The sequence below is a fragment of the Monodelphis domestica genome, chromosome 1, assembly GCF_027887165.1.
Source record: "Monodelphis domestica isolate mMonDom1 chromosome 1, mMonDom1.pri, whole genome shotgun sequence".
NCBI classification, from domain to species: domain Eukaryota; kingdom Metazoa; phylum Chordata; class Mammalia; order Didelphimorphia; family Didelphidae; genus Monodelphis; species Monodelphis domestica.
In genome coordinates this window covers 182,863,902-182,885,471 of record NC_077227.1, presented here as the reverse complement: position 1 = coordinate 182,885,471, position 21,570 = coordinate 182,863,902, and the positions used below count along the sequence as shown (strand labels likewise).

The following is a 21,570-nucleotide window of genomic DNA, read 5'->3' as shown; positions in this document are numbered from 1 at the left end:
GGGGGTTGTTAAGAGGTGAATTTGAGAGAACTTAAGACAGTTCCTGCCTTACTCAGCTACTTTGGTTCTGCCTTCCCTCAAATCTTAGTTTTTATAGCTTAAAAACTGTACTCAGACTCTTGAGACAACATGTATATGTAAGTATGGAAGTGATTATGTATGTTGTCAAGGGATAATAACAAACTCAAGAAGGAGGCAGCTTTGGAGTCAAGGAAGACATGCCTTCCTCTCATATATACCGGCTGTGTGTGACCCAACAATGGGAAAATAGCTGATTTGTTACATCCCACCCAGAGGCTTTAAATGTCTGACAACTTCCTGGTAGAAATATTGCTATGCAGGAAAACCTCAGATGCCTGTCTCTTAAGTTTAAACCTATGTATAACAAAAAGGCCTTCATACACCACTACACTAGAGAGGGCTTAAGTGAATCCGAATTCACTGAAGCACAAGAAGATTTAAATGATTTGATTTCTGATTATCAGAGTTTTCAGGATTGCGGAAAAGGGGAGGAAAAAAAAAAATCTAAATCAAACAAAAAGCGGTAGGAACTCCTTATTTATTTGTAAATATGCTTTTATGATATCTCACTTTTGACACTATCAATCAGCTTCTTCTCTTGGATACTCTCTCTCTCTAGGTTTCCATGACACTATTCTATCCTGGTTTTTTTTCCTACCTGTCTGACCACTCTTTCTCTGTCTCCTTTGTTGATATTCATCCAGATCACTCCCACTAACTATGATTATGCCCTGTTGGACTCTGTCTTGAGTCCTCTTCTTTTCTCCTGCTATACTATTTCACATAGTGCTCCACCAGCTCCATGGTTTCAGTGATCATCTCTCTGAAGATGACTCTCAAATCTACTTGCCCTCATCTCTCTCCTTACCTTCAGACTCACCTTTCTAATGGCTAATTAGATAACCTAAATTGCATGTTTTGTACACATTTGAAATTCAACACACCCAAAATTGAACTCCTCTTTTCCCCTCAAACCCTTCCCCTTTTCTGAACTTCTTTATTACTACCGAGGGCACCATTTTCCTCCCAGTTGTCCAGCCTCACAACCTAGCTGTTGTGAGTTGTCTTCAACTCTTCAAACTGTCTCTTGCCAGAAAATCTCTCCCATATATGTATCCTTCATTCCCCTGACATTGTCACTACCCTGGTACAGGTCTAATTCCCTTGCACCTGAACTTCTGCCATAGCCTTCTGGTTGGTTTCCTTGTTTCAGGTCTCCCCACTCCAGTTCATGCTCCAATTACCAAAGTGATCTTCCAAAAGTCCAAATCCCACAATGTCACTCCTGCTCCCACCTCCATTCATTAATATGACTCTTCTGTTTGGCTTTCAAAGTAGCCCCTTCTTACTTTTCCAATCTTCTTATATCTTATTCCCCTCCCCACCATATATCCTGCAATCCAGTGACAATAGCCTCCTTTTGTTCCTTGAACAATACACTCCATCCCTAGACTCTAGGCATTTTCACTGTCTATTCCGCATTTCTGGAATGCTCTCCCACCTAATTCCTGCCTCTGACTTCCCTTATCTTTCCTCAAGTTCCAACCCAAATTCCAACTCTATGAGAATCCTTTCCTGATCCTCCTCAATTTTAATTTCTTTCCTCTCTTGATTATCTCCACTTTATCCTGCATATATCTGTAAGTTTGCATGTGGTGAACTCTGAGATCAAGGACTATCTTTTACTTTTCTTGGTATTCTCAGAGCTTAGCACAATGCTTGGCTCAGAGCAAGCACTTAATAAATGTTTACTGTTTTTGTGTTAACATTAAAAAACACCATGAACTCCATGGACCATGGACCACTGGTTGTAGTGCAAAGATGATTTATAACAAGGCTGCTGTGGTCCCTTGGTCAGTTAAGAGAGCGTTCTCATTATTTAAAGCGGGTGAATTTAGTTACTTCAAATAAGATTATACATTCAGTGATAACAGAAACCAAAAGATTACTGCATTCATTTAGCAAATATTTATTAGGTATCTTCTGTGTTGCAAAGAACTACCAATATATTTATCCATTGTCCTGGAAAACGAAAATGTGGTCCCATTCCATGCTAAATCAAGGATCTCTCACATGTCCAGGAAGAGTGATTAGCATTTCTTGGATTCAAGAATTTCTGATAGTGACATGAGAATCTTTTTTCCTTCATATGGCATGAGAAGAAATCTTTGGGAGATATATTATATCATGTGTCATGTGCATTTAAACATTATAACGTGTTTTCCTCACAAGATATTGGTGTCATATTGAATACCATCAGATTCCACTATTATTATCTTCAAATCCGATTTAAAAAATATAGTTCATTGTAGTGGTAAGACATCTCCCTATCCTCCAACTCCACTTTATTTAATTTATAAAGTTTTCATTAAATGTTTATCATATGTCAGGCACTAAAGATACAGAAAGAAAAATGAAACTTGTTGGCGAGGAGTTCCAATGATAATTACTGGTGTTTAGGAACTATTGTAATATTTGGCATATATATTATATAGATATATTGTCTCATCATAAATTCATTTGCATTTCTGGGTTAATTGAATAAATTCTTTTTACCCTCTGGGAAAGCTGAAGAGCAAAATGTTGTAGAGTCAGCTCAGCACCTTACACATAGTGAGCCCTTAATAAATATTTGATCATTTGAAATGAATTGACTCTTGGCAGTTTCCAAAAAGAAATTGGGCCTGCTAGTTAATCATTTCATTCTATTTCATGAAAATGACTTGTTTTCCACATAAAAGTCTCTGAATGGTTCAATTTTTCTATGCGTAATCAATTTCTTCTTCTCCAAAAGTCATGTAGACAATGATTGTACCTTTTGTACTTTGGTACTTGCCAAGGTTCTGTAGCTTTGTTTGTATTAGAATTCTGTCCATCTACAGATCTTATCATGCATATTATTCTCAAGGCATTGCCTGAGGCTCAGAGAGGGACAATGGGTTGTCCATGATACAAAGTTAGTATCATAGATGAGATTTAAACCAAAATCATAGGCTTATATATTTAGAGCTGGAAGGAATTTTGGGGGCCATCAAATCCAACCCTCTCATTTACAGGTAAGGAAACTGAGGAACAGAAAAATTAAGCAACATGCCCAGGATTGCACAACTAATAAGTATTTGAAGAAAAATTTGAAACAGAGCTTCCAGACACACAATGTCATTCCCTCTATTCACCATGCAAAGGAAAAAAAAATAAACCGTTTTTTGGGGAGTCAAATAAATTATGGTTGGAAATCTCAGCAATCCAATAGACTAAGACTGTGCTAGAAAAAATAAACTGTTCATGGTCCTCGTGCCTGTTTGGGAAATATATTTGGCACAGACAAGATTGTGGGGATGCCTGAAACTCTAACTTCTTAAATAAAATGGGTGGTATTGGTCATTTTGGTCATATCGAGTTCTTTGTGACCCCATTTGAGATTTTCTTAGAAAAGTTTCTGGATTGGTTTACCATTTCCTTCTCTGGCTTATTTTACAGATGAAGAACTGAGGTAAATAGGTTAAATGACTTGCTTAGGGTCACTCAGCAAGTGTCTGAGTAAGTATCTGAGATCCAATTTGAACTCAGAAAGATGAGTTTTCTTGACTTCAAAACCCAGTATTTTATCCACGTAGATACCTGGTCAGAGCATGTGGCTATAATCAAATTTAGGAGTTAACACAGTGTCATTGAGTACCCCAGCAGATAAAGACATAAAGATCTGTCCAGGGATGGGAAATTGATCAAATCAGGCCACTGCAAACTGGTTTAGCTTAATATGAATGGAGCCAATGTGTGGAGGGGTTCCCCACTCTGTCAGCTCCCACTCTATAGCAGTAGACTAGCAGGTTAATATGACATTTGTTAGCTCTTGTGTGCAGTCACACACACAGAAGGGGGTATATTTTAATGAACAAAAGAGGTAATGTATTCCCAGTTTTCAGCAGTTGTGATCCTCTGATATTTTCACTTTTATCATGCTTGATCAGTGAGATAGCAAGTAGTATATTTGTGAACATGAATAATGAATTAAAATAGCTTTTTCATGGAAAAGTATTGATCATCTATAAAAGAATAAAACTCTCAAGACTGTTGCTGCCTGTGAAACGTATCAAATGAAGCAAATTTGTACTAAATTATATTCTGCTAGTTTATTTTCTTTTAAATAAATCAGACAATAAACTAAAATATATTGCAAAAATGCCAGCTGTGTATGTTCAGTTATATTGCTATAATACTTATCTCCAATCTGGAAACATGAGCATGCATTGCTAAATAAACTTTGGTTTCCTTGATACACACAGTGATGCTGTTCATAATATTACTGATGATGTGATACTGCTACATCAATATCCTCATTCATCATAGTTTTGTAAATGTTCCTATTTTAATTCTAGACTCAGATCTATTCCTCCGGCAAGCTTCCCATTTGTACTAAAGACAACATCCTTCTACTCATCCAGGTTCACAACCTTCAAGTTATCTTTGATTCTTCTTTCTCCTTCCCTCCCCATCTCCCTTTACCTAATCAGATGCCAGAGTTCTAGCTTGTCAGATGCCTCCTATAGTATCCCTAGCATCAGTCATTGAAGCTTTATTCACGAGGCCACCACCCTGGATTAAGTCTTTTTGTTACTAACCTGGACCTCTTCCATGATCCAACTTTTAGTCTCCTCTTTAGTTCATCCTCGACTCAACTGTCAAAATGCCTGACCTTTTTCTTTATGTCTGACCATGCCACCTTCTATCTAAAAATCTTCAATGTCTCCCCATTGTTTTCAGGATAAAAATCCATACTCTTTAGTCTGACATTTAAAGCTCTTCAGAATCTGGTTCTCATTTTTCTACTCTTACTTCTTAATACTCCTTAATACTTCATACTTTATAAACTCTCTTTTCTCATCAAATTGGTCTATTAGCTATTTTCTATAAGAACAATCCATCTCTTGGCTTTCTTGTGTGCACTAATGGGTACGTCTTATGTGTTATGCCTGTTATTTTTCCTTTTCTTTCTTATTTTTTCCCCTTCCCACACTAACCCCTTTCTTAATTAGTCATAATATAGGACTAAAGTACATTTTAATCTATTGACTGTATTTATTGCATTTATTATTAAGTGAATTAGAAAAAGAGACAACAGATCTGTTAGTCCTCTTTCCCTGCTCCCTTCCTCAATTCCTATTTGACTGAATCCACTACAAATTTAAGTTATTTTAATTCAACTCTACTCTTGTGTCAAATTAATCCTTCTACACCTTCCTAACTGATGCTCTTCCCTAACAACTCACCACGGTTGTTCCAAATATCTCTGTTCTCCTCAAACCTCCCATTCTTCTTCTCTCTAAGCTAAACTCATACTTCATTGAAAAAAAAATGAAGTTATTTGCCAAGAGCTACTTCTTGCCTCTTAGTCCTTATTTCACATTTTCCTAGTATCATTTCTTATCTACTCTTTTATTCTAGCATCTAAAGAATAGGTGGTCCTCAACTTCATCCAGATCTATAGCCCCTTGATCACCTTTCATTGTCTTCAGTAGATTTCTCTCACTAACATTCTCCCTCTTCTTTCAATTTCAATCTTTAATTTAACATTTAAGTCCATCCTTTAAAAAAATCTTTACTAGTCCATTATTCCTGCTAGTTATCATCTTAAAACTCTTCTCCCCTTCTCTTACTTCTCCCTTTCTCTTACTGTTTTCTGAAATCTTGATATTTTTGTAGTATTTGACACTATTGACCACGTTTTCCTTCTGTCTACTTCCTTCTCTTTGTGTTTCTGTAGCAGCTCTCTCTCAGTTCTCTTCGCAATTGTCTGAAATCTTCTCAGTTGACTTTGCAGGATTTTCATCCATGTAACATCCACTAACTCTGATTATCTCCCAAGAATTTGTCCTGAGTCCTCTTCTCTTTTTTTTTTCTATACTCTTCACTTGGTAATCTCATTAACTCCCATGCATTCAACTCTCATTCTATGAAGGTGATTCCTAGAGTTATATATCAAGCCATATTTTTTTCTCCACAGGACCAGAGTCTTATTATCAACTGCCTATTGAACATTTAGGGGAGTGAAAGAATAGCAAATAAACACTTATTAGTAGCTTCTTGTGTGCTAAGCATTTTATAAATATTATCTCAGTTGATCCTCACAACAATTCTGATAGGATCTTTTATCCCCATTTTAGAGTTGAAGAAACTGAGGTACAAAAGTTAAATGTCCCCATTTTAGAGTTGAAGAAACTGATGTACAAAGAAGTTAAATGATTTGCTCAGGGAAATGTTTGGATTTTGGTCTTCCTGAGTCTAAGCCTAGTGCTCTATTTAAATCACCTCAATGCCTCTCAAACTTACCATATGTAAAAGAGAACTCATCTCCTCCAACATACCAACTCAATTTCCTTCTTATTTCACAGAGAACTATCATCTTTCTAGGCATCCAGGTCTACAGACTTAGTGTTATCCCTCTCAGTCATCTCATGTATTGAAACAATTGACAAATCTTAAAATTTCCACTTCCATGACATCTTGAATCCCCTCCCTTTCTACTCACAAAGCAACCTCCCTAATTCAGGTCCTTATCACTTCCCACCTGTGCCATTGCAAAAACCTAAGTGATCCCTCTACTCCCATCCATCTTCAATTCAGTTTTCAAAGGCAAAGATCTAACTATGTAGTCTTCCCTTCACTCAGCAAGTTCTAGTGGTTCTCTCTTACCTTTAGGCTAAAATATAGACACTTCTGTTCAAAATTTGAATGCTAATTTCTTTAGGATCTGGCCCTTTGTCTTTATAATAATCTTCGTACTCACTACTCCTTTTTCCATTTTCTTCTCCAGTGGTTAAGGCAAAGCTAAAGTGACTTCAAGTGTCCAGGGTCACACAGCTATATTTCAGACCACATTTAAACTCATGTCTTTTTCTGCCTCCAGGTCCAGTGGTTATTCCACTGAAACACCCCAACATGGAGTGTTCTGGAAGTACTAGGACCTGTTGCGAGGATTTGTTGAGACTTTTTTAGGGCTCCTCATCCAGCTTTGTTTATATATCTTTCACCAGCTCTCACCTGTGGCTCCAAGAAGCTGTAGCAGGCACAGCAGCCCACACTCTGGTAAAAATCCTCTCTGCCGATGAGCTAAACCAGGTTGAGGGTAACAGAGAGACTTCAAACTCATTAATGAGTTAAGGAGCTATCTACCCCAAGTATGCGGAGACCTCCCTGGGGAGGAATTGGCAGATGAGAACAATTTGTTCCAGTGGTCATGAAGATGCCTGAAGCAGGGAGGGAGCAGTTAGAACTTAGCAGGACATCAAAGATATCAAGTTCATTTGCTGCAGCCAGGACCATTGAGAGTCATCCTGACTTTTCTCTTGCCAATGGTCTTTGATGACTTTGGAAGAACTAGTGAGACTGACCACCGTGCACAACTCTGCTTCATTTGAATCCAACTCACATGCAAGTATGATGTCACTGGTCCTCTTCAAAAATGAAGGATGAGCAACAACCTCTTTTACATGTTTTATGACACAGTCCTACTGACCAATTTGCTTTCCTTCACATGGGACATTCCATCTCCTGCCATTGTCTTTCCATTGGCTTTTTTCCTATGCCTAGAATGTTCTTTCTCATCTCCACATCTAGAATTCTTGGCTTTCTTCAAGATTCAAGTCAAATTCTACCTTCTGCAAGAGGCCTTTCCCCTCTAGTTGTTAGTGACTTCTGTAATGTCACCTTTCTACTCTGCACATATTTTGTGTGTGTGTGTGTGTGTGTGTGTGTGTTTGTGTGTTTAACCTATTTGAATAGAAACTCTTTGAAGGCAAGAAGGGTTTATGTTTTTAATTTGTGTCTCTAGCTCTTCGAACAATTCCTAGCATATAGTAAATCATTTTTATATACTTATTTATCGATCAATTGATGCTGGTCCAAGCTCTCAGGATAGTTTTATGTCTTTTTTGTATCCCTGGCATTCAGCATTCCCTCCCTGGCAATATAGTAGGCTCTTAATATATACTTGTTGATTTTTTCTTGACTAAGCAGAGGCAATACCTCTCTACATCATCATCTGTGGGTTTTCAATGAAACAAACAAACTCTGCTACATTTTGGGGTCATATCTCTTTATATTTTTTAAAATATACTTAAAATATATTTTATACTTAATATATAGAAAATATATATTTTATAAATTGTAAATATTATAATTTTAAGTGAAATATTTGGTACAAATAATTTTTCAATTTAACAGCTCTCCTTATTCCACCTATATTAAGTTTATTCTTGCACAATCATTTTAATATTGCATGTAATTAAAATTGTCTTTTCACTCATCCTTTTATCTTTTGACTGACTGTGAATTCTTGTACTCATGCAACCTTTTATATTTAGGTCACATCTTGTTTCATCATTAGGTTGAGTTCCTCAGTTTACAGACAGAGCAACTGTGTTGATTTGCTTTTGTGTCTTGCTTATCTAGATTGTTACAGGGACATATTTTTAACAATTTGTTACATTGATGTGTTTTTAACAATTTCATCCAATAACAAATAGTTTTTATGATTACTGAGTTAGAATATCATTTGAGACCAAATGATCCTAGGTACTTTTGTTTCCAATGTTTCTGGTTTTTTCCCTTGAAACCATAGATTTTTTTTCCTTTCAAATGAATTTACTATTTTATTTAGTTCTTTAAAATAATTTCATTTGGTAATTTGCTATAGTACTAAATTTGTAAATTAAATGAGGAGGTATTATTTTTATTATATTGCTGTTGATCAACTATTAACAATAAATATCTCAATAATTAGTTTAATCTTGCCTTATTTCAATACAAAGTGTTTTAAGTCATTATAAGGGTATATCTATTTTATAGTTACTTTGAATGGAATTTCTCTAGAATTTTCTTCTGAAATTTGATAGTAAAATATTGACAGGTTATTTTGTGGATTTATTTTGTATTCTGCATTGTTAATGAAACTACTGACCATTTCAATTATCTTTCTTTATGCTCTGGAGTTTTCTTTTTTCTTTCTTTTAATAACAAATCTCCACATAAGTTATCCAAAGTTATATGATTCATGTTGTCTTCCTCCCTCTTCCCTCTCCCTTCCCAGAGTTGGCAAGCAATTCAATCTAGGTTATGGCAAGACCAGCTCAGGGAAGGGCCCTGAGGGTCATCAAGCCAGGACAAGAACCATGGGGGTTGGGATTACAGCAGGACCAATTCCAATTTCGACTAAGAACTTCGCAGAAAGCTACTTAGAGCAGAGGTAAAGTTTATTGGGTTGGGATCTACAATTTATAGGGTAAGTGACAAGGTAAAAGAATTAGGTAATCTTCATGCAGAAACAATGATAGGTAATAATTCACAAGGTAAGGATAATAAGTTCATAGGTTACAGACAAAAGTTTTTTTATATGTAATGGATCAATATGTCAATGTATGATTGCTCAGCTGGGTGTGGTACTTTAGTGGGTGACTCCCTAGCTAAGTTTCTCATAGAGTTCTTGCACTAATAGTTTCTTGGTAGGATATCAGATAAATTCAAGAGGAGAATGGGTTGGGTTCAAGGTAAGGGGAAATGGGTTGAGTTGATGCTAAGGGGAAAAGCTATGCATATACTGCTTCTAAGTTAATGGCTGTCCAGAGGTCTTGCATTCTGGAGTGCACTCTCACTACTGGGGGCTACATCTGTTCCTTTTTTTATTTATATTAAAACAAATGAAGGCAAGGTAAATAGGGGCATGGTTTATATGGATTGTGAATGGCTAAAAGGCTAAATTCCAATTCTATTTTGCTAAATTTCTATTTCCTTGAAAATGGAGTTTTTGAAATATCATTTCTTTATTTGGACCTTTTTTCAGAATCTCAGAATATGCTATGTGTACGCTGGCCTTAGTGTTTTGTCATAGACATTTCTTCCCAGCTTTAGAGTAGGACAGTTCTGCTCAAGGATCTTTTTTGGCCTCTCCTCTATGCTTTGTGCATAGCCTTAGTAGGATTGTTAGGCTTGTTATGGCTTTCATTGAGACTTTTGCTTTTATGACAAGCATCATCTATGACAGCTGAGAGTTACTGTTATTGGGCTTGATTTTGTTAGCATCTAGTTCTTGGTTCCTAAGTCAAGAAAATATTAACTTCTTTACTTATAAGTCAAATTTCTTTGATTTCTATGTGTCCATGCTATTATGCTGCTATGGATTATTTTCTGTTATGGCGTAAGATACTAGGGTCTGGTATGTATCTTTTCTTCCTAATCAAATCTGCAATAAGTGTTCAGTGTAAGATGTTTATGCGAAGTCTTGCTTAACATAGATCTATTATTCTGTACTTCTTTTGGTGGAACAACTGTGAGGTTAGACTGGGCTAATAGAAGAGGAAATACGTTTTGAGAATTTATACAGAGGTAATTATACCTAATATCAGAATACAAGGGTGTACAATATTATAAGTTACATTTTTTAAGGTAGCTGAACCACAATAATAGTAAAAATTGGGCTAGGGTTAATAGTTAAGATTGATCAGTCTTAGGGAGGCTTGCCACCTCCAGTGAACTGTTCTTCTGGCTCATCTCCAAATCATGGGCTTTGGTGACTGGGTCTTTGGAGCATTCATCTAGATTGTTTCATATTTGGCTGTTCCTGGAAGGTTCTTTGTTGTAGGTTTTAATTTCCTGTGGAAATAAAAACAAACACTCAACTCCCATATTATATTTCTGGGGGTTTGTTTGTTTGTTTTTGTTTTTGTAAATAGGTTATTCCAAAATCTGTTCAGTTATTATACAAATGAATTAATTTGCAAGAGATTCATTGCAATTCCAATTGAAAAAAAAAACTTGGAGTGGGGTAAAGTCTTTTAAGTAAGCAGTGGAACATTTTTTATTGCTATACATGTTCAGATTTCTGTGGCTTCAATAATTATATCACTTTGCTTTGATTATAACAATTTGCTTTGAGAGGAAAAGTCAGGGAAAGGATTAAACACTGTTTGACTTCAGGTAAGAGTCAGGGTAATTAATCAGTCATGTCTTTCTTTTTGAATGGTGAAATTCAATGATCAATCAGACAACTATACCTGAATTCAAATCCCAAAATTAATATTATTTGCAATTCTAAAGGCTTTTACCTTAAAAAACAAATCTCACCAATTGCATCTTAGAGCTAAAAAGTTTCCAAGATTTACACATACAAATTTTTGATTTTATAAGTCATAATAGCCAATTTTTTTCCCAATACTTTTCCAGTTTTTTCCAAGATTCAACATTCATTAACAGTGATTAAGCTATCTGGCAATTCTTCCCAATTTACACAGAAAAAGGGTTAACAATTTTGATTGGAGTTAAATTTCCACTAACATCATCTTGATTTAAGATGGCTGGTACAGGGTGATGGTCAGTAACTTGGAAGGGAATGAACATTATCTTAATATATAACATAATATTTTTTGTACGTTGTCACTTGGCAAATCTTAGTTCAAAATTACTTTTCATGTTCCAATAGATTTTCTAAAACAAACACCCTTTTCTTCTACACTTTTAGAATTTCAACTAACCTGTGGTAGGAGCTAAGGTGTATTCTTGACAATACCTCCTAGAAATTTTTTGAAAGTCATTAAAACTTCAAAAAAAATGATCTTTGATTATTACTAAGTGACTGTGGGCAGGACTGGTTTTTGTAGTTGAAGAAAAAATGTAGAATAGCTAGCTGTTCTGGAGAGGGGGGGGTGAAAGAAAAATTTGTGTCATTTTGAATTCTGCCATTTTTGAGAGGCTGCCTTATCTATGATTTGTCTATTCACTGAACCCTTTTTAGGGAACCATGGACAGTCAGCTATTACATGATCAAGAATTTTTGTAGCTGCACTGTGCTAATCTTTTTTCCTTTACTCTGTGTTACAATTTTCAGTCCTAAAATGAACATATCTCTCACTTTAGAGTCAGTTTGTCCCATAGTTTTACCCTTGGCTTTAAAAATCCTTTTCTTGCTCCCTCTCAACAACTAAAAGAAAGATGCTTTCTGCCTAACAGAAAGAGAAAAGTGCCTCTTACCCGATTTCCTCTCTGTGTATCCCGACTTAGAACTTACAACGCGGCGCCATATGCCAAGACCAACTCAGGGAAAGGCCCCGTGGGTCAAGCCGGGGCAAGAAGCATGGGGGTTGGGATGTCAGGAGGACCAATCCCGAATAAGAACTCCGCAGACAGCTTCTTAGAGCAGAGGTAAAGTTTATTGGTTTGGGATCTACAATTTATAGGATAAATGATGTAGGTAACAGATAATCTTCATACAGAAACAATGATAGGTATTAATAATTCACACTATAAGGATAATAAACATAGGTTAGTCCATTGATCACAGGCAAAAAGTTTTTTATATGTAATAGATCAATATGTCAATGTATGATTGCTCAGCTGGGTGCGGTACTTTAGTGGGTGACCCTCTAGCTAATTCTCTCATGGAGTTCTTGCACCAATGGTTTCTTGGAAGGACATCAGATAACTTGGAGAGAAGAATGGGTTGGGTTCAAGGTAAGAGGAATGGGTTGAGTTGATGCTAAGGGGAAAAGCTATGTGTCTACTGCGCCCAAGTTAATGGCTGTCCAGAGGCATTGCATTCTGGGGTGCCCTCTCACTACTGGGGGCTACATCTGCTCCTTTTTTATTTATATTAAAACAAATGAAGGCAAGGTAAATTAAGTGCATAGTTTGTATGGATTGTGTATGGCTAAGAAGGCTAAATACCAATTCTATTTTGCTAAAGTTCTATTTGCATGGAAATGTAACTTTTGAAATATTTTTTATTTGGGCCTTTTTTCAGAGTCTCAGAGTATGCTGTGTGTGGTGGCCTTAGTGTTTTGTCATAGGTAGATATTTCTACCGAGCTTTAGAGTAGGAGCTAAGGGGACATTCCCTCTGGGATCTTTCTTGGCCTCTCCTCTGTGCTTTGTGCATAGCCTTAGTTGGATTGTTAGGCTTGTTACGGCTTTTGTTGAGATCCAACAACCTTTTGCCTTTATGACAAGAATCATCTATCACAGCTGAGAGAGCTACTGTTATTGGGCTTGATTCTGTTAGCATCTAATTCTTAGTTCCATAAGCCAAGCCAATATTGACTTCTCCTTTACTTATTTTTACAGTGTCCATGCTATTATGCTGCTATGGATTATTTTCTGTTATGGGGTAATATACTAGGGTCTGGTATGTATCTTTTCTTCCTAATCAAATCTGCAATAAGTGTTCAGTGTAAGATGTTTATGCTAAGTCTTGCTTAACGAGGATGCATTATTCTGTACTTCTTCTGGTAGAACAAATATGAAGTTAGACTGGGCTAATAGAAGGGGAAATACATTTTGAGAACTTACATTTGATTCAGAAATAATTATACCTAATATCAGAATACAAGGGTGTACAACATTATAAGTTACATTTTTCAAGGTAGCTGAACCACAATAATAGTAAAAATTATGCTGGGGTTAATAGTTAAGATTGATCAGTCTTAGGGAGGCTTGCCACCTCCAGCGATGGTTCAGCCATGTGAACTGTTCTTCTGGCTCATCTCCAAATCATGGGCTTTGGTGACTGGGTCTTTGGAGCATTCATCTAGATTGTTTCATATTTGGCTGTTCCTGGAAGGTTCTTTGTTGTAGGTGTTCATTTCCTGTGTAATTAAAAACAAAACCTCAACCCCCATATTATATTTCTGGGGGTTTGTTTGTTTGTTTGTTTTTGTAAATAGGTTATTCCTAAACATGTTCAGTGATTATACAAATGAATTAATTTGCAAGAGATTCATTGCAATTCCAATTGAAAAAAAAAACTTGGGGTGGGGTAAAGTCTTTTAAGTAAGCAGTGGAACATTTTTTATTGCTATACATGTTCAGATTTCTGTGGCTTCAATAATTATATCACTTTGCTTTGATTATAACAATTTGCTTTGAGAGGAAAAGTCAGGGAAAGGATTAAACACTGTTTGACTTCAGGTAAGAGTCAGGGTAATTAATCAGTCATGTCTTTCTTTTTGAATGGTGAAATTCAATGATCAATCAGAAAACTATACCTGAATTCAAAACCCAAAATTAAAATTAATTGCAATTCTAAAGGCTTTTACCTTAAAAAACAAATCTCACCAATTGCATCTTAGAGCTAAAAAGTTTCCAAGATTTACACATACAAATTTTTGATTTTATAAGTCATGATAGCCAATTTTTCTTTCCAATAATTTTCCAGTTTTTTCCAAGATTCAACATTCATTAACAGTGCTTAAACTATCTGGCAATTCTTCCCAATTTACACAGAAAAAGGGCTAACAATTTTGATTGGAGTTAAATTTCCACTGACATCATCTTGATTTAAGATGGCTGGTACAGGGTGCTGGTCAGTAACTTGGAGGGGAATGAACATTATCTAAATATATAACATAATATTTTTTTGTACATTGTCAGATCTTTGATTATTACTAAGTGGCTGTGGGCAGGACTGATTTTTCTGGCTGAGAAAAAAATGTGGAGAGGATGAAAGAAAAATTTGTGTCATTTTGAATTCTGCCATTTTTGAGAGGCTGCCTTATCTATGATTTGCCTATTCACTGAACCCTTTTTAGGGAACCATGGACAGTCAGCTATTACATGATCAAGAATTTTTGTAGCTGCACTGTGCTAATCTTTTTTCCTTTACTCTGTGTTACAATTTTCAGTCCTAAAATGAACATATCTCTCACTTTAGAGTCAGTTTGTCCCATAGTTTTACCCCTGGCTATAAAATCCTTTTCTTGCTCCCTCTCAACAACAAAAAGATGCTTTCTGCCTAACAGAAAGAGAAAAGAGCCTCTTACCCGATTTCCTCTCTGTGTATCCTGACTTAGAAATTACGACGCGGCGCCATATGCCAAGACCAACTCAGGGAAAGGCCCCGTGGGTCAAGCCGGGGCAAGAAGCATGGGGGTTGGGATGTCAGGAGGACCAATCCCGAATAAGAACTCCGAAGACAGCTTCTTAGAGCAGAGGTAAAGTTTATTGGTTTGGGATCTACAATTTATAGGGTAAATGATGTAGGTAACAGAATTAGGTAATCTTCATACAGAAACAATGATAGGTAATTCACAAGGTAAGGATAATAAACATAAGTTAGTCCATTGATCACAGAAAAAAGTTTTTTTTTATGTGTAATAGATTAATATGTCAATGTATGATTGCTCATCTGGGTGCAGTACTTCAGTGGGTGACCCTAGCTAAGTTTCTCATGGAGTTCTTGCACCAATGGTTTCTTGGTGGGACATCTGATAACTTGGAGAGAAGAATGGGTTTGGTTCAAGGTAAGGGGAAATGGGTTGAGTTGATGGTAAGGGGAAAAGCTATGCATCTACTGCTTCTAAGTTAATGGCTGTCCAGGGACTTTGCATTCTAGGGTGCCCTCTCACTACTGGGGACTACAGGATTATCCATATATTATCAAGCAAAATACATTTCCATATTATTCATTTTTGTACGTGAATAATCTAATAAAAACCAAACCCCAAATCATATACCCAAATAAACAAGTGATAAATTATATGTGTTCATCTGCATTCCTACTCCTACAGTACTTTTTCTGAAGGTGAATAACATTCTTTTTTATAAGTCCTTCAAAATTTTCCTTCATCATTATATTGCTGTTAGTAGCAAAGTCTATCACATTTCATCATTCCACAATATTTCTTTTAATGTGTATAATGTTCAGGTTCTGCTCATTTCATTCTGCATTAGATCATATAGGTCTTTCCAACTATTTTCAAAATGATCCTGTTCATCATTCCTAATGGCACAATAGTATTTCATCACCATCGTATATCACATTTTGTTCATTCATTCCCCAATCGAGGGACATTCCTTTAATTTCCAAATCTTTGCCACCACAAAAAGTGCAGATGTAAATATTTTTGTATAAACAGGTCCTTTTCCATTTTTTTTTATCTCTTTGGGATAAGGTATTCATTCCTTTATAGTCCTTAGGGAATAATTCCAAAGTATCCTTTAGAGTGCTTGAATCAATTCACAACTACATGAGCAATGCATTAGTGTCTCAATTTTGCCATATCCCCTCCAACATTTATCACTTTCCTTTACTGTCATATTGGCCAATCTGATAGGCATGAAGTGGTACCTCAGTTGTTTTAATTTGCATTTCTTTAATTAAGAATGACTAAGAGTATATTTCATATGATTATTGATAGTTCTGATTTCTTCATCTGAACTGGGGAATGACTTGGAATTTTATAAATTTGATTTAGATCTTTAGATATTTGAGAAATGAAACAATTCTCAGAAAAATCTGTTATAAAAAATTTCCCCCAGTTTATTGTTTCCCTCCTAATCTTGGTTGCATTGGTTTTTGTTTGTAGGAAAATTTTAATTTTAATATAATAAAAATTATTCATTTTATATCTTACAATCTTCTTTATCTCTTCTTTGGTCATACATTCTTCCCTTCATCATAGATCTGACACATAAATTATTTATGTTCCCCTAATTTACTTATAATATCACTTAATGTTTAAATCATATACCCATTTTGACTTTATCTTAGGATAGGGTTGAGATATTGATCTAACAGCTAATTTTTGCCATACTGTTTTCCAATTTTCCAAGCAGTTTCATTTTTATTAAATAGTGAGTTCTTATCCAAAAAAGCTGGGATTTGGGGGTTTATCGAACTCTAGATTGCTGAGGTCATTCATTCTATTCTATTCCATTGATCCACCCTTCTATTTCTTAGCCAGTACCAGATTGTTTCAATGATGATCACTGCTTTATAATACAGTTTAAGATCTGTTACTGCTAGGCCTCCATCCTTCACATTTTTTCATTAGTTTTCTTGATATTCTTGAATTTTTGTTCTCTTAGATGATTTTTGTTTTTGTTATAATTTTTTTCTAGCTCTATAAGATATTTTTGGTAGTTTGATAGGCATGACATTAAGCAAGTAAATTAATTTTCATAGGATTGTCATTTTTATTACACTATCTTGGCATACCCATGAGCAATTAATGTTTTTCCAATTGTTCAGATCCAACTTTATTTGTATGAAGTGTTTTCTAATTATGTTCATATAATGCTTGTGTTTGTCTTGGTGAATAGATTCCCAAGTATTTTATATTGTCTAAGTGATTTTAAATGTAGTTTCTCTTTCTAACTTTTGCTGCTGAGTATTGGAAATATACAGAAATGCTGATGATTTATGTGGGCTTATTTTTGTATTCTGCAACTTTGCTAAAGTTATTATTTCAACTAGCTTTTTAATTGATTTTCTAGGATTCTCTAAGTATACCATCATATCCACAAAGAGTGTTAGTTTAGTTTCCTTATTGCCTAATTTAATTCCTTCAATCTTTTTCTTCATTAATTGCTATAATAGCAGTGATAATGGGCATTCTTTCTTCACTCCTAATCTTATTGAAAAGGCTTCTAACTTATCTCCTTTGCAGATGATACTTACTGATGGTTTATTTCATTTATTAATTTATTTATTTTTAAAAAACCCTTACCTTCTGTCTTGAAATCAATACTATGTATTGGTTGATTTATTGGTATTATTGATATGGTCAATTATGCTGATGGTTTTCCTAATATTAAACCAGCCTTGCATTTCTGGTATAAATCCCACCTAGCCACAGTGAATAATTCTTGTGATATATTGCTATAATCTCTTTGCTAGTATTTTATTTATGATTTTTGCATCTATGTTCATTAAGGAGAATGGTCTATAATTTTCTTCCTCTTTTTTTGATCTGCCTGACTTGGGAATCAGTACCATATTTGTGTCATAAAAAAATTTTTGGTAGGACTCCTTCTTTACTTATTTTGCCAAATAGTTTATATACTTTTAGGATTAATTGTTCCTTAAATATTTGATAGAATTCACTTGAGAATCCATCCGGCCCTGGGAATTTTTTCTTGGGGAGTTCATTAATGGCTTGTTCAATTTCTTTTTCTGAGATGGGATTATTTAAGTATTCTATTTCCTCTTTTGTTAATCTGGGAAATTTCTATTTTTGTAAATATTCATTTCACCTAGATTATCAGATTTATTGTCATATAATTGGGTGAAATAGCTCCTGATAATTGTTTTAATTTCCTCTTCATTAGATATGAAATCACCCTTTTTATTTTTGATACTCATAATTTGATTCTTGCTCTGGAATTTTTTAAGCAAATCCTTATATGATCAATAAGTAGGGGAAAATTTTGCTTCTGTTTGCTGGTTTACTTAATTTTTTTTTCACATATCTTATTGCCATAGCTAGAACTTCTAAAAATATATTAAATAATTATAAGGAGAGGAACATAATTTACCCCTGTACTTCTTAGAAAAGCTTTCAATATTGGGCCGACTTTAGTTCTTTGCTCTTGATCACATTAAAGAAGCATTGTGCATTCTTATTCTTTTTAAATTGTTTTTAGTATAAATTAATGTTTTATTTTATTATTTTTCTGCTCGTATTTACATAATCATTTTTCAGCCTTGTTTGGGTCATGCATGTGATTAAATGTATTAATATTTTGTAGTGGTGAGCTATCTTTTCATTCCTGGAATAAATAGAATTTAATAATAATAAGTACATTTTAAAATGTTGTCATAATGCTTTATAATTATAGTTATATATATGTAGTTTATAATTGTAGTCCTTGGTCTATCTTGATAGGAAAAATCCCAAATATTTTCTATATTTTATAATTATTTTCAGAATTTCATATTTTTTGAGTCAAGTCTAGAAATATTTATGGTTTTATATATCTATTTTGCATTCCACTCTTTTATTGAAGCTTATAGTCATCTCAATTGATTTCTTCATTAATTCTCTGGGGTTCTCAGTGAATTATTGTGTTATCAGCAAATGGGAATAAACTTCTACTCTCTTCTTTGGTAATGTTTATACCTTTCATTGCTCCCTTTTGACTTATTTTTTTAAGAAACTTTTCTACTGTTATGGTAATTATAATAGGGAGAGTCATCATTCTACTTTTACACTTTAACTTGTGTAATCTTCCAATGTTTCTCCATTCTTCGTGATGTTTTTTTCCTTTATTTTAGAAATATATTTTAAATCATATTAAAGAAGAGTCTTTTCATGCTTAGGGTGGTTCAAGGGATAGAGTGCTGGGCCTGACGTCAGAAAGACCTGAATTCAAATCTAGCCTCAGACAGAAGCTGTCTGAACCTGGGCAAGTCATTTAACATCTGTTTGGTCAATTTCCTCATTTATAAAATGGGGATAATAATAGCGCATAACTTCCAGAGTTTTGAGAGCCAAGTGAAATAACATTTGAAAAAAGTACTTAGCATTGTTCCTAGCACATAGTAGGCACTATATAAATGTTTACTCCACACCCCTACTTCCAATGATATTAATGAAAATTGCATTTTGTCAAAGGCTTTCTCTGTGCCTAAAGAAACAATAATAGGAGTTTTGTTGCCTTGGTCATTTGTATTATTAATTGTGCTCATTGATTTCCTAATGTTGAACTATCTTTGTATCATTGGTATAAATCCAACTTAAACATAGTGAATACATTTTATGAAATATCATCAGTCTCTTTACTCTCAAATATTTTAAGTTTAAATTTTTGCATAAATGTTTATTAGAAAAATTTGTCTGTTGTTCTCTTTCTCTAGAAATATTAATGCCACATCCAGTGCCAAATCCAACTCATAGTCCATTAATAAAAATGGTATTATCCAAACTAAGTTTCTGAGAACTAGAGCTATCCTAACCAGTTCATTAAGCAATTCCACTAGTCATATCTAGCATGTTCCACCTGAAAAAGTAAAACATAGGGTTACAAATGAAGGTCCTGTGATATAATCCATAAGCCTGAATGTCCTGGTGCACTATTGTTGTTCAGTAGTGGAGGACAGAAAACAGTAGGACACTTAAACTGCTTTCTTTATAATTTATTATTATGAGATAACTAATTCACATGGGTTAATGCTGATAATTTCAGATATTACAAAGGGCTTCTTTGGCTACAAGGATGGGGAAAAGCAGAGCCTGGAAAAAGGGTTGTTAATGGTCCTATGGTTTCCAAAGAATCGGAACATGGAAAATAGTCTAAAAGTTCAAATAATATGGCATCACTTGATTTTCATCCCCCAAATAGCCACTCCAAAATTTTTGTGTACTCGGGACAATCAGTAATCTTATTTGTGATCCTAATAGATGAGCAGGTTTACTTCTTTAGACATTGATTCAAAACATCTGAGTGACCAAATGAAACAGAGATAAAACCAAATTGAGTTGGCTTTCCCAACCTCGGTTAGTTCTTTGTTAATGAAGTTCTGGATTATATATCATACACTTATTTCATTGCTCTCTTTTGTTGTGTTTTTAAGAGCATCTCAGAATGCAAAGAAATATTCAAGAGACGGATCTCTCAGAGACAATGCTTCAAAGACGACTACAGAACTTGGACCACCACCACCACCTAATAATGGGGGAAAGCCAAGCACTTCAAGGAAATTTAAGCCCCCAAATGAAACAAGATCAGACACTAATCAACCAAGAAAGGTGAACTCCAAAGTGAAATCTTGTAACAAACCAGAAGTAGTATATAATTGCTGTATCAGCAGTTATTTATTCGTCTCAAATTAAGATCTTCAGAAGGAACTAGAAGCTGGAGAGACAGTAATTCCTTCCTCTACAGTGTGGCTTAAGCTCTATGAAGATGGAAGAACAGTGGAAAGGCCAAAAAAAAAAGTTGACAATTGTTGCATCGAAGGGTAAAAAATTGTCAACTTGATAATGCAAAGACTAAATACATAGTACTGGAAAAAGGTAAATTTTTTTCTCACTTTGATGAAACTCACATTTCATTCAAGTCAATAATAAAACTCTTCTCAAAAGAACGTGAACCCATAAGATCTGGACACCTTCATCAGACTATAAGAAATCTACTTAGAAGTTCTCTGTGACTTTTTTACTTCCATTGGGTCTGAAAGTCCTCATTGAGGAAATAATGAAGATATGCTAGAAAGAAAGATTGCTTCAGAATTGCAGAAATTCCCAAATGGAGGTGGAAGATAGAATATGACTTCATATCATGCCATATGTTACAAAAGCTTATGGAATATATCTAGGAGTTGGAGATAAGCTTGCTTTGATAGCCTAGGAGCTCACAGGATTCAAATCCCACTGAAAATTCTTGGGTTAAAAATCAAAGGTAGGCTTGGGAAAATGGACTGTTTAAAAAGGTATGCTTAATATCAAGTAATAAAGGTGTAATTTTATGATGAAGAACTGAACGGTGTCAAAATTTCATGAATTTCTATGCTGAATTGTTTAAAACAAGTGATTAGAGCAAAAAATATGCTATGCATTTTAAAAGTTTTTATGGATGCAAAGATATGATAAAGTTTGTAGTCAATACATTTATTTTAATTTATCTTAGGTAATTTGCACATTTCTATAGCTTCTTACACTTTAATAAGTCAGTATCTCTAACAACTATCATACTTCCTTCCCAGTTCCAATTTTTTTCATCTCATAAAAACAAATATGTGTGTACATATATACATACATGCAGAAATTGTATTTCTAGTTACCCA

The 21,570-nt window shown here is 34.7% G+C and overlaps 1 protein-coding gene across 3 annotated transcripts; it reads left to right on the top strand.

Annotated features, from left to right (window-relative positions):
- Window positions 1–311: 311 nt before the first annotated feature.
- LOC103097363 (uncharacterized) lies at window positions 312–21,262 on the top strand. Of its 3 annotated transcripts, XR_460803.3 has the most exons (6): window positions 312–544; window positions 9,110–9,265; window positions 12,073–12,213; window positions 13,131–13,191; window positions 14,855–14,995; window positions 20,359–21,262. XR_460803.3 is itself a non-coding variant. In XM_007479903.2 (5 exons), the coding sequence occupies exons 1-5, from the start codon at window positions 336–338 to the stop codon at window positions 20,615–20,617; spliced, it is 906 nt and encodes a 301-aa protein (XP_007479965.1). In that variant the 5' UTR covers window positions 318–335; the 3' UTR covers window positions 20,618–21,262. The 3 variants fall into 3 exon arrangements, 1 of the variants encoding a protein (XP_007479965.1); XM_007479903.2 differs by lacking the exon at window positions 13,131–13,191 and having other exon boundaries at window positions 318–544; XR_008914868.1 differs by lacking the exons at window positions 9,110–9,265; window positions 12,073–12,213; window positions 13,131–13,191; window positions 14,855–14,995.
- Window positions 21,263–21,570: the final 308 nt, after the last annotated feature.